Source organism: Fundulus heteroclitus, chromosome 19, assembly GCF_011125445.2.
Source record: "Fundulus heteroclitus isolate FHET01 chromosome 19, MU-UCD_Fhet_4.1, whole genome shotgun sequence".
Classification (NCBI taxonomy): domain Eukaryota; kingdom Metazoa; phylum Chordata; class Actinopteri; order Cyprinodontiformes; family Fundulidae; genus Fundulus; species Fundulus heteroclitus.
This window is the reverse complement of record NC_046379.1, coordinates 26,846,792-26,860,862: the sequence shown is the minus strand read 5'-3', so window position 1 is coordinate 26,860,862 and position 14,071 is coordinate 26,846,792. Positions and strand designations below refer to the sequence as shown.

The 14,071-nt window shown below is 40.8% G+C and overlaps 1 protein-coding gene across 1 annotated transcript; it reads left to right on the top strand.

Moving 5' to 3' along the window:
- Window positions 1-2,833: 2,833 nt before the first annotated feature.
- On the top strand, window positions 2,834-4,669 carry LOC105920189 (G-protein coupled receptor 151). The gene has a single exon (XM_012855705.3). It carries the CDS (start codon window positions 3,106-3,108, stop codon window positions 4,240-4,242), a length of 1,137 nt encoding a protein of 378 aa, XP_012711159.2. The 5' UTR covers window positions 2,834-3,105; the 3' UTR covers window positions 4,243-4,669.
- Window positions 4,670-14,071: the final 9,402 nt, after the last annotated feature.

Below are 14,071 nucleotides of genomic sequence, written 5' to 3'. Positions count from 1 at the left end.
GCCGGTCTCCTAGCAACCAGCCCTCTTGGAGGAGGTGACAGCATTTGAGTGGGCACCCACACCTCTCCATAATCAACCCCTCCCCTTATCCCACCCCCCCAAGCCCCCGTAACCACGACCACCCTCACCCTCTGCCTCACCATCCGGCGGCTCCTCAAGCCGAGTAAACACCTCACTGTGGTGCATTCTGTGTCGTGAACTTCAGGGCAACCATCAGGCTGATAATTAGAGAGATTAGAGATCACTCATTCACAATCAGCTTGCTTTGTATTTAAAGTCATCAAGTTAAAAAGTTTTTGATCTCTGCATAACTAGCTTGCACTGTGCCGTATTGTGACCGCATTTCTGCTCTAACTCCTTTAGGTCATGTGTCTATCGGCTTTCTACATGGAAAGCCTGAAATGTTTAGCAGTTCCTGTTTTCAAACTAACTCAGTTCTGGTCAGACTGGATGGAAACTATTTGTGAACAGTAGTTATTGAAGACTTGCCACGAAAGCTCGATTACATATAAGTCTGGAGTTTGACAAGGCCTGCAATATTGAGCCACTGTTACATGTATTTTTCAGGTACCAAATCGTTTAGATGATGTTAGTAAAAACAATAAATATGTACAGCACAGTTAATCACCAAAAATTGATTTTCCCTTGGTTTATGTTGTTTACTTGGAGGGTGTGAGTGTGTGCATCTGGGCATGTCTTCCACTAAATCAGAAGGCCTCATCTTGGCAATTCTTCCGTAAAAAGGAGAATAGACAATAAATGTCAACTTTAACTTTTCAGCATTTCAGCAGAGTATTGTTTTAACTGCAACAACATAAAAGCAAACTGTTTTAAGGCTCTAAAAGTGAAAGTTCTGCCATTTTTCATCCCCCAGCAGGTTTGCGAAGACAAAACATTCCCCCGGGGTTTGCACACAGATGTATTTGCATTGAGACGGTACAATAAGAGGACATGGATTAAGGGGGGTGCTTTAGCTATTTGGTACATGATCTGTTGATTTTGGAATAATTATTGAAATTAAATTACTTTCTGGTTGTATTCATTTTTATCCATTGTTCATCCATTGTTTTCATCCATTGTTCGTGCTTGGTTGGTTTTTTGTTTTTGCCTGAAAACAATGATGTCATTTTGTGTTTGTGCTCAAACACATAGATTCTACATCCATTGCTGCTACACCGCTATGGCAAGCGTATAAGATTGTAATTCTCACATAACTATTGTTTTGCTCTAAATCTTCTACTCTTGGTCAGGCATTTGGTTTAGGGTTGTTATCTTTCTGGAAGGTGAATCTTTGACCCACTCTCTAGTGTTTGCATCCCCGCAGCATGCTGCTTCCAGCATCGTGTTTCACAGTCGGTGGTTTGTTCAGCTGGACTGCGCTGTTAGATTTCTGGCACTTATAGAATTTTATTCATTTCCTTCTACTTTACAATTACACAGCTTTATTATTCTTGGTTGTAATGTGACAAAATGTGAAAAAGCTCAAGACATATCAATACTTTTGCTATGCAGTCTAAATGTGTAAGAAAATTATTAAACCGTTTCAAAACTTGCGTTTGAGGCATGTTCAGCCTGATTTGGACATAGAACTCTATCAGGACGGTACTGACGGTTTCGGTGGAACTAGTTCACTATTCCATTATGGCAACATTTATGCAAGATTCTGTAGCAACATATGCTGCCTCCAGGACCTACTTTTTCCCAAGGACATTCATCAAATTTTAATGAGTCAATGCTAAACCCAATTGTGCACCCGTCACAAAGGCACGGCCTGAGGAAGAGCAGGGTGCTGGTGGTGAACAGTGCAGCCTGTAGCCCTGACTTCCCCCCAACACTTTTTCCGAAAAGTTTTGGGGGTTTTGAAAACACTTGTCCTGTGAAATAGGAAAACATACTGCAACGTGAACCTTTTCTTCATTAGGTATCCTCAATGTAAGAGTCACATTCCTTTTTTTACTTGCTTTACCACTGTGTTTTCAGCTCAATTGTTTTTATTTGGAGTCGAAAAATAACATGATACTGGGGAAGGCCAACTCTTGATTTACACATGCAGACATGACTTTGAGCCTGAAGGATCCTGTTTGAGCAGGAAACAATAGCACTAAATCTCTTTCCTGGTTATGGGTTGAGTCTCTCCCAGCAGTCAAAAGGAAACAAGCAGGGTGCATGATGGAAACCCAGGACAAACAAATATGTACATAGGCTTCTAGGACAATGTGCATCACAACATGTGGTTGCAGTTTTACCATAACTTTTACCATTTTCAGCAGCGGCCGATGTAATCTGAAATTAAAGTCAATATGAGCACTGAACAAGGCATTTTCTCTCTCTTTTTTATGTCACATGAGTGTCTTGGGAAAGATTGGTTCCTAGACCAAAATTCACAGCCATGGACTTCAGCAAGTTTTATGGGGATTTCATGTGATAGAACACATGAAATCCCCCCACGGCTATTTACATCTTGGCTGCTTCTGTTGATGCTGCTTCTTCCGTACTTTCTGTAAAAAAAAAAAAAAAAAAAGGTCTGCACAGATAAGGTATATTTATGCTGAGATTTAATTACGCACATACAAACTCTCCTGTCTTCTCCTGAATGTAAAATGTGCTATATTTCCGATTTACAAGCATTTGAATAGCACGTATCATTTCCATTCTGCTTCACAATCACGTATTACTTTGTCTTGGTCTGTCCCATGAAATCCACGTAAAACACATGTCTTTTTGTGGTTGCAAGGTGATAAATGCGGAGGGGTGTGAAGACCTGCGTTTCTGCGCAGAGATTCCTCCGAGGTTGGAGTGTAAATCGCAGCAGGCTGTGCTCGCCTTTATGGATTCACACTGATAACGTGACGTGAGTGGTTGACGATGCTAAATGGCAGCACTTGAAATAGCCCATACCTACTAGGCTGCTCTCCCACTTGCTGATGCGACCGCGACCCCATTTGTTGCGTTTCAGCACTGCGGCGCGTTGGACAGCTCCTCCGCTTTGCTTTTCCAGACAATTTCTTGAGCTCAGTGGGCAGCGTCGCGCTTTATTCGCTTTACCCACCAATTACTTCTGGATAACTTTTGAGGAACTCAAACGTTACAATTACAGCGAAGGAAATGGATATTGATCGACCAGCAAATGTCTCCTTTTTTGACTTCGTCGGAGGAGTCCAACTTCTCCGGGGAGAGGACACCAGGACGGCCATGCCCGTCCTGCTGATCGGGATCTGCGTGTCCGGCGCGGTGTGTAACCTGCTGGTGTTGCTGATCTTCATCCGTGACTTCAGGAACGGAAGGGGCTCCGAGGTGAAAGCCCTCCTCGCCTCTCTGGCGTCCACGGACCTGGTGATCCTGTTGCTGTGCGCACCCGTGCGCGCCGTCACCTTCTACAGCCAGACCTGGACCCTCGGCAGTTTCGCGTGCCGCACCACGGACTGGTTCCAGCACTCGTGCGTAGTTGCGAAAACTTTAATCCTGGCTGCGACCACCAAAGCCAAACATACTTTGATTCCACGCGGCGCCGCCTCGGGGCCCCTCTACAGTCCGACGTGGATCCACGGAGCCCTGGCGTTCATTTGGATAGTGTCCATGATGTTTCCTATCCCGCAGATGCTCTTCGCTACGCTGTTGCCGCGCGGCGCCGACTTTGTCTGTGTCTCCGAGATGCCAGTGTGCGCCTCAGACTTCATGAGTTTGTTCTACAAGATCTACCCAACTGTCACGTTCGTGGCACCGGTCATCTTCACGATCGCGTACTACACCAAGACTCTGTACACTGCGGTGAACCACGCGCCCAGCCCGCGGCACCAGAGCAAGGTGGTCCTGGTTCTGCTGTGCCTCAGCGCTGCCCTGGGCCTCATGCTGCTGCCCGAGTGGGGGACGTTCACCTGGATAAGACTGGGCTACAACAAACCCCCGGTGGGGCTGATGATGTTCGCGCAGGTCCTCCTTTACGCATGCAGCTCCCTGTCCCCGGTCATCCTGATGACCATGTACGACGACGTGCGCCAAGGACTGGTTGCGATCTGGTTCATCGCGACCTGCCGGAGCAACAAGCGCGCACCTGCCATAAAGTGCCCGCAGAACGAGGGGAACGGCGCGGAGCTAGGGGCGAACGCGGTGGGCAACGCCGTCTCACAGATAAAGGAGGCGACCTTCCCCGACGTGGAGCACTTCTGGACAGGTCGCAGGAACACGCACGTAGAGGACGAGCACGATCCAATTCCGTGGGAGAAAGAGGAGAAGATGTTGTAATTGACTGGTTTTTAGCAGAAGATTTCGGTTTGTTATTGGCTGCTTTGTGGTGCGTCTACCCACCACTCAGACCCTTATTATAGGCTGTAGTGGCCAGTTTGGTATTGTGAGCATGATTAGATGAAACTTAAACTTGTGCACTATCATGTTTTGATGTGGTACAGAGCCGGCCCAAGGCACAGGCGAACTAAGCAGTTGCTTAGGACCTCCACGCAAGCAGGAGGTCTGCAAAGAACACTCGAACCTTCACAAAGGTCAGGTTTAGGAGAGTTTTTTTATTTATTTTGGGGGTTTTTTTTGGAGGAGAGGACACGAATTGACAAATTTTGTTTGGCAGATTTACACTTGTTATCCTCAATATTTAAAATGCTAAATGTTAATAAGTGTAGTCTGTACAATCTTACTTTTAATGGTAATAAAAATGCTGCTCATTATCCTATATATATATATATATATATATATATATATATATATATATATATATATATATATATATATATATATATATATATATATATATATATATATATATATATATATATAATTATATATTATATAATTTAGTTGACATTGTTAACTAAAAATCCAGTTCAAACTTTGGTGCTGAAGAAATATGTTGCTATTTTGTTCCAGTCTTTTGCTCTATAGATGTTATAAACCCTTATTTACTTTTAATGATTATTTTCAGATTTGTAATTTGAAATTTTACATATGAGAAACAACCATCTCATTTGGAGGTATCCAAAGGCACTAAGCAGATTGTCAAGATTTCCAATTTAAGGGCATAAATAGTAAAGGAAACCAAACAAAAGGCTGTCTTAATAGTAAAATGCAGCACATTTTAAACACTTTGCTCTCTATATATTACATACCAAAATCTAATGCTATTATTTGCTCATTATTTATAATGCTTGATTTCAAGCAAGAGGAGCATTAATTATTTACATGTAATTATTAAAATGCCCCTCGTGGGTTAGAAGTAAATCTCTAAAGTCAGGTCTGAAGGACTTTTTTTGCTGAAAATACTTTAGATTGAGTTTTTTGTCGCTTTATGTGAATTGAATGTAAATTAAGCATCATAGTAATCAATAAAATACACTGTGTGACTAATATTAGTGAATTACAACTATAGTTACTTTAGATATATATAATATATTGATGATACAGGGTAGGGTAGTTCAGCTGAAAGGCCCCTGATCTGATTATGTGTAACATCCCACGAGGCCTTGGACCGGCTCTGTTGTTAATTATGTGTTAAATTTCTGAGCATTTCTTCTTCCTTGCAACTTTGATGCTTTGTCTATAGGACACCTTTGTTTATAGTGGGGGTTATTTGTACAGAAACCGTTGTAAATATGGAAACTTCAGCAATCAAGTCGTGATTCTCTTTGTGTGACACTTTACAAGAGTATTAAAACACTCTTACATATCAGGACTGTCATTGTTTTTTCTTTTTCATGGCTATTAAACGTTAGTTTTAATCAGAGATAAAATTCTATTTGACATGAATCACTCAGAGGTTACATGCACAGTTCAAACAGAGATCCTTTTTCCATATTAGATTCACAACTAATCCAGTGGTGCAATTTAGGTCACGTTGGAAAAGTTGTTTCAGTGAGAGCATCATTTACGTAGATTCCCTGAGCATGTGTAAGCTGCTCAATGTCTGGCTTTTATTTATTTATTTGTTTATTTTAGTCCGGTTTGACTCCTTCTTTTTTTCTATATTAATTTTTAGTCTTTAGTTACTATAATTGTAATGACAAGAAATACACATGACATATTGGTATTGAGCTCTATTCATTTGTTACATTATTTTGGAGAATATATATATATATATATATATATATATATATATATATATATATATATATATATATATATATATATATATATATATATATATATATATAAACCCTGGCCCCTGAGTCTTTCTGCATGGACTTTGCATGTTCTCCCTGTGCATGCGTGGGTTCTCTCCAGGTACTCCAGCTTCCTCCCACAGTCCAAAAAACTTGACTACTGGGTTAACGGGCATCTCTAAATTCTCCTTAGATGTGAGTGTTTGCACAAATGGTTGTTTGACCCGTTTGTCTCTGTGTTGCCCTGCGAAAGACTGCCGACCTGTCCAAGGTGTACCCCGCCTCTCGCCCAGTGAACGCTGGAGATAGGCACCAGCACCCCTCATGACCCCAATAGGGATTAGCGTGTTAGAAAATGGATGGATGGACTCTTAATGTTGTGTAAACTATATAAGTGTGTGTGCATGAAGGTATCTTCAGTAATGGTTCGCTGAGCTTTTATAGAAAGCCCACCATCACCAGTAGTATTTTGAAAACATTCTGAAATTTTCTGAGGGTTGGAAGCTAAAAACGAATGAGTTGTACATTGCTGGTGTTAACCAACCTTAACAGTTAAAAAAAACTCAAACTGAAAATATTCATCTGTGAAATACAATGTCATTTAAGCGTGCCTTACGAGCTACAGTTTCTCAACAGGTCGGTGTTACTTCTGGCGAGGTGTGAGCAACATTCCTCACTTTTCAATCCTTTTCAAACAATTCTTCTTCCTTTTCCTGGTTGAAATGCAGCTGTTTTCCAAAAAAATAGATTTATAACCAAGGCAACAAGATGGTTGTTTTAAAGGCAGCTGATCAACATTTCAAGAGTTCAAATAATAACCTGAATTGTGACGCTAAATCCCATATGAGTTACAGAGAAGACGCTATGGGCTCGCATCAGGTGCAAAGTGGAGAGAAAGAAGGAAGAAGTTTAAACCATCGCTATCATCGATCATAATAGGCAAACAAAATTCACAGACTTCAAGTGGTGACAAGGATCCAGTCAGAGTACCAGTAATGCAGTAAAACCGAATAACTCGCTGTACGTTCTGATCCATATAATTTACCAAGAGAGTTCACCAATGTTATCGTAGCTACAGTAAGAATTTCACCATCAGCTGTTGCTGGCTCTGCTTGTGATGATGTCAGCTCATTTTGTTGCCTTGGTACAAACAACATCAGCACAATATAATTGTGGCAATGGGTGGAGATTTTTTTTTACCATCCTCCTTTTCTGTTACTCTTCAAATCTCTCAACATTTTGCCCTAAGAGAGAAAACTAAACAGATTTTTTAAGAAAATACTGTTGATGCACCCAACCCCTTTGAAAGACTTTCTCTTGACAAAGCAGATCATGATCTTGGTTTCTTCTCTTCTGGGTACAAACCATGCACATAAACAGATTGACCCCCGGTGGTGCCCAAGCTCTTGCCCTTTTGCCCTGCATGAGAAAAGTACCCTTTCTGCTGGAGAACACATCTTTTTATTCATCAATACAAAAAAAAGTACCCCCTCTGCTATCAACTCTCCCCAAAAGTATTTTAAATTTGTTAAAGTCATTAATTAGAGTTCATGTGAGAATTCTGCACCGGCCTGATCCTTGGCACTCTGTCCCTCCCTCCTCCTCATCCACTTAGCTCTCATGCAGCACTGAGCACAGCTGCCACACTTCTCCTTTGACCCATGTCATCAGACAGACAGGTAATGTCATAGCTTGTGGAATCCCTGACGTTTGGAGCAAAATTAACCTCAATACCTAATATTATAGGACAGCTGGAAACATCACATGGCTTCTGGCCTGACGTTACCTAAAACCAAAAGTGGGAGGGGGCATCTGGGAGACACACCTGCTGAAATCGCTTGCCTTTCCATACAAAGAGCGTCCATGCATAACCCTAACCCATGTTTTGTATTATGAAATCTGTGATTTCAAAAAGAGAGAGAGGGTGGGGTCTCAGAAAGACAGGAAGGCAGAGAATTTAAGGATAGTTTTCCTCTTTTGCACACCTGGCCAGTTCGTCAGTTTTGTTTCATTTAAAATCTTAATTATTATTATGTATAAGTCCGACACAAAAAAAAAAAACTAAGCTGGCCAGCCAGATTGATTATGTGTAGCACTCAAGTTCTGGACAATATCAATCTGGGTCTGCACCATTTGAATCCGTTTGGGGAAAGGATTCAACAAAACTCTCCAAGCTGATTGGGTGAAGCGACACCTAGTGCCCGCCTACCAAAGGTTGGTTTTAGCTAATCACAGTATCAAATTAAAATGTAAGCAGCAGTTGTTATGAAAAATCACAGGAATGTTAGCTAGTCAAGGCACTTCTTGCTGTTCTTCTTTAACAGATGAAATCGTGAATTCTTAGAAAGCAGATATGACAGCAGCAGCTACGCGTGCGTCCTCCTGCGCTGTCATGTTTGTGTTGGTTCAGCTGTGGGCTTGTCAGCTCTTGCTTTTGTCACATCGGTGTGTCCCACCTCAAACCATAACGCTGGAACATGATTGGCCAGAACCGTTTTTGGTTCGGACGCAAACGGTCGAAGCCGGACCAGTACAAGATGGATTCTGGTGTGTTTTTTTTCTGCAGTTATTGTGCAAAGAAGCAGTGGTAGTAGAGATTATAACAGAACAATAAATCACCTACAGTCTGTTGCTTCTTCAGATCTGCTGTAACAGGGACTGCTACAGCAGATCCTTTCTGCAGCTATCAACATCTTTAAGGGCTCCTTAGATAAACTTAGTTAAGATCAGATCATTTTATTGTCAATCCCACCTGAGATGAAGATTTGTCTTTGACATCTGGCAGAAATCATCCATACCACACACCCAGATAAAAAAAAACACAACAACATACAGTTAACCATTATAAATAAATAGGGCAAAAGCTTCATAAATTTGAACTAATAAAGCATAACAATAAAAAACAACAACATTAAAAACACCATTATTGAAATAAAACAAAATCAGCATTAAATATTATATCATTAATAAGTAAGATGTAGTGAAGATGAAGGAAGTAAGAAATCCAATAGAATATATTAGGAAAGCAAAGATACGTTACAAAGATAAGGCTGAGCAGGATATGAATCTTGGAAATGGAAAAAATGCCTGGAAGTGTCTGAACCAAATATTGGGAAGAAAACAGAAGGATTCTCCTCGGTATTATGACCCCCATCAGACTTGCTAATGACTTAAAGTGACAAGATTGAATCTGTTTTGTTTGGGCAGCTTTGAAACCTGATCCTGTGTCATTAGAGGATCAGGAAGAAATTTCTATTTCTGAAAAAAAAAAAATCTCAATAAAGCTCTTGCGCCAGATCAAATTAATGGCAAGGTCCTGAAGGAATGTGACAAACAATTGGCTCCCATAATTTCAGCAGTTATTGGAGAGTTTTAGTAATGTTGACTTTGTTCCAAAGGCTTGAAAAATGTTATTTATTGATCCTGTGCCCAAAATAGCAGATGCAAAAGTTTTAAATGACTTTAGACTTATAGCTCTTACATCTGTATTAGGTGAATGCATGGAGCACCTGGTTAGTAAAAAAAAACTCATGTCCTCAGTGGCCAATCACGGGGACCCAATGCAATTTGCTTATAGGGCTAACTGAGAAGTAGAGGAATCCCCTCTTACCCTTCTGGATAAAGTACTGTCATTTAGATAAGCTGTGGACATTTGTGCGTGTATTGTTCATGGACTTTTCATTCCTTTAATACGGTTCAGCAGCAGATTCTTTTAAAGTGCTTGTGTGACCTGAATGTCTGCAGCTCTCTCGTGTTGTGGATCAGAGAGTTTCTAAGAGAGAGACCTCATCAAATGTGTATTAAAAGATTTTTTTTGTTCTTTTCTTTTTTGATGAAAAATGTGTGTTGGTTCTTTGTATCATCATTGGATAGATTCTGACTTTCATTATAATAATAATACGATCGACACAGAGCTTGATTATGTTGAAATAATGTTGAAATTCAGCTGCTCAAAATTATTACTGGAGACCTCTTCAATGCGAAACAGGTCCCAGTAAGCAAATTCAAAGCTAGTCCTCTGTCTATCAATGTCATGCCCTGTCCAACACTGGATGTCTTTAACGGAAAGTTTCTCCCGTTTCAGATTCTGGCAATATTCCAGTAGAGGATGAATGAAGTAATGGTCAGAATGGCCAAGGGGTGGACAACACCTGGCCACATAAGCACCTTCTATGTTACCAAAATCTTTATCCAGAATTTCATCTCTTCGTGTAGCAAACGTCGTGTATTGTTCCAGGTTGTGGAGATGAGTAGAACCATGGCATCTGTTAAAATACCCTATTAGAAAAAACAGAATGTCCCTGAAGTAACATTGGGCTCGAGAAATGTAGCTGTCAGTGATGCGCTCAGCTGCTAAAGCGTTGCTCTGCTAACAGAATAATGTCATATGTCCTAAAGGGGGGTAACGGGAGCGGAAGGATGCAGCCAAAATCTCACAATGTTTGAGAGCGGTCAGTTTCACGTACTGTGATATTGGTTGGCCAGCTGTTCTCCACAAATATGCATAATCCGCCTCCGATGTTTTTCTCCGTTTGGTTAGCGTCGCTGTCATGGCGCACAGCAGTGTACCCCTCCAGATCAGCAATGTTATCACGGCTGTAAGCCAAGGTTCTGTGAGGCACATGACATTGGCTGTCCCGAAGTCACTATCACATTTGGCACATGCAGATAGTTCATTTATTTTATCCTTTAATGAGCGCCCATTAGACAGAGTCATTGCCAGGAGTGGAAAGCGGCACCCTCTCCTTTTGAGCCAGTTCCATGTTCCCCCTTCTGGAGCCATGCTTTTTTTCTTCCCGCTGTGTCATGATCGCGGCCGATTTCAGATGAGCAGTGGAGAAGGATCGGCGGAGCCTGATTTACCGGCTGAAACCTCAACAGATGTTTTTGGCACCCCCCCTCACCACTCTCACAAACACAAAGTCTGTGTGCACGGTTTCTTTCGTGCTCTGGAACTCTTTCATTAAGCTTTCTGTATTTTATTTAGGACATGCTAGATATGCTCTGTGTAATTTAGTGTATTTGTTTATGTTTTCTCAACTTTGTAAGAGAACAGCCAGCATGTTAGGTAAAAAAAAGGCATTTGTTGAGCTGCTGTTTATCATCCAGTCCCTATCATTTTTTCCCGTTCATTGTGGGAGCCATAATTAGTCAAATACTTTGGGAATTCCTGCCCTCTGCATCTGCTGCCAGGTCCTTTGCCCTCTCTGAGAAAGGCTTCCATTTTTTCATTACATGTACAAGGTTCACCCAATCAGAAATGGACATTTTAGTCGGTTATGATGCAGGATTGCTGAAATGATTGCTGGGTGATCAGTCTGATCCTTTCTGCTCAGACTCTGACCAGGCAGCCAGCCCCTCCATCTGCACTGTGACTGTTATCTGTGGTGGGTAAGGGTGTAACTTCGGGTCTACTATTTGGGGGGTTGAGCTCTCTGCCTAGTTGTTTAATCATCTCCTGTTGGAAAAGGATTCCGGCTAATTCAACCTTCCTGTGTTAGAAATATGTTGTGATATTTTTACTTATTTTCCTGTTGTTTTCTTTATATTTAGCTACTCAAAACCTTTTCTGTTCCACATCAGTTCGACAATTAATAAAAGGCTCAATTTTGTTCATTTTTTTTTTCTAATTTAGCACAAAATATTTTACATTTGTGACATTTTATGACATTCCGAAAAAATTTTTTTTCCAGGTTTATTTATTTGAACTTATTTGTGTTTGCATGGACAATTCCTATGTTTAGGTCTGTCACCTGGTCATCAGTGCGTCCCTGTGTTCTCTCTCCCTCTCTGTGGTCACCCAATTTCTGACCCCTGTTAGTGATGCTGCATATATATATAAATAAGGAAATAAGGGTTTCATTAACTCCAATATCCGTTTTTATCTAAAATAATAACATTTTGAAAAATTACTCATGCCTATATTTTAATGATCAGAGCCCTTGTTCCCCCTCTTTCCTGTACTCGCCCTGTATTGTGGTTCATCATCTTATTGAAAGACCAGGTGTAATTTTCAGTTTACTGAAAGTCCACCAAATTTTTACAAATATAATTTACTGGTATATCAAAGAGGGCATGATTCTGAGCCCCCTAAAAAGCATATTGGGGCCTTTGGAAAGAAAATTGGCCCACAGCATCATTAATCCACCACCATACATAACATGGATAATTAGGTGCTTCTCTGAATATCTGTCCTTCGTTTTACACCAAGCCCATCTGCAGTGTTGATGAAAATGCCAGTCTTCTCATCAAAGCATACATTTAAAGGCACAGAAGGGTTTAGCAAACATTAAAGGGATATATCATGCAAAATCCACTTTTTTTGCCCTTAAATACATTTTGTGGTATACTTGGAGTCTCTAGGAGTGCAGAAAAATTTAATGTAGTTTCTCCATGTGCTGTGTAGATACCTTTATATTCTTTTTGGGTCATATTTTTCCGTAATATTCATGCCATTCAGGTTTCAGTTTTCTATTATGCCTTTTTTTTATTTTTCTTTCAACTAGTACCTCAACATATTTGCTGCTAAACAAGGTCATGGACTTACCAGTTTCATGAATCTGCCATTTTTGTTTCTCTGAGCAAATTTGTAGTCCAAGCTCAAGGAAGCAACGTGCCGAAGCTTCAAGTGGATACGTCATCATTTATTTATTTTCCTTTGGGATAGATAAAGTATTTTTGAATTTGAATTGACCATTGCACCAAACCCCAACGTATTCCAAAAAGGGCCGAACAGGGTGGAGAGGAACGCTCTGGGACCTGGAGGGGGCAGGGTGTGAAGTACCTCCTTTAGATTTAAAGAGACAGTACCAAAACGAAATGCCCTCAGACGCAGCTCAGAAGAGAGGTAAAAAGGGGGAACGTGGGGGTGAATTAATGAGGAATTCAGACCAAAACATTGCAGCTCTACTTTATATAGAACACAACTGAAAGATTTAAATGTGAAAAGGAAGAACTGAAAAGTATGATATGTCCCCTTTAATGTTCTCAGGTGTAATATAAAGATAGGAAAGGCTTTTGTCATCACATTACTCTCAGACAGTTAGATAGCAAGATGACACTCTTATCTGCAGAGTTGTCTGACAGTAAGATTCAGAGATCTTTCTACCTTCCTTCCCACCCAGAAGAAACCTGCTTCTATCCATCAGTGTTTTTACCAGCGAAGCAACGGCTGCCTGTGGCTCTCACTCCCCTGCAGATTTGACATTTTAGTCCACCCGGGTGAAAAGAAAGGTTACAGGTTCAAGAGAGGAAAAAAGCAATGCGAAGCTTTGCAGCATGAGTTCACTTCTACACATAATTAATTCATTGAGAATGGACCCTTTCCCCAAATGTCTGCCCTCCGGTCACTCAGTTTTTTTTAAACACTATTATCTACTCTATTTTTGGAGTTTTCATCAAAACGGAGGACATTGCATTGCACAACAGACTTGTCCTCAGTAAATGTGTCCATAGGAGACCTACTAAATGAATACTTGGGATTTTGTCTGCAACTATCCAAGTGCTGCATGTATTTTTTTTGGTTTCACAGTTCAGTATCATAAAGCATATTCATTCTAACACAAGAATACGCTTTGATCAGAACCCTTCTATTGCAGCTCTGGATGTATGTTTAAAGTTGTTGCCTTGCAAGAAGGAGAACTTTAATAGCTCTCCAAAATGTATCACACGCTCTCACAGATTTTGTCCAATTAACCCTGGAAAGCTTGTCTTTCCATGCTGAAGAAACACGTCTCCACAGCAGGATTCTGCTGTCATCATGTTCGCCCTTGTTAACTCTGCGTGTTAATTTAGGAGGATGGCCGTGTCATGGTAGGTTTGCTGCTGTCCCATCCTCTGCCAATGTTTAAGAAGATGGGTTGCAGAGCTCTGTGAGATGTTCAGAGCTTGGGATATTACTATTATTAATACTTTAAATGTCTCCACGATTTTCTCTTGGATCTGTCTGCTTTGTTCTCTGACCTCCA

Excerpts from the sequence above, each read along its gene's own strand:
- LOC105920189 (XM_012855705.3), top strand. The coding sequence starts at position 3,106 with ATGGATATTGATCGACCAGCAAATGTCTCCTTTTTTGACTTCGTCGGA.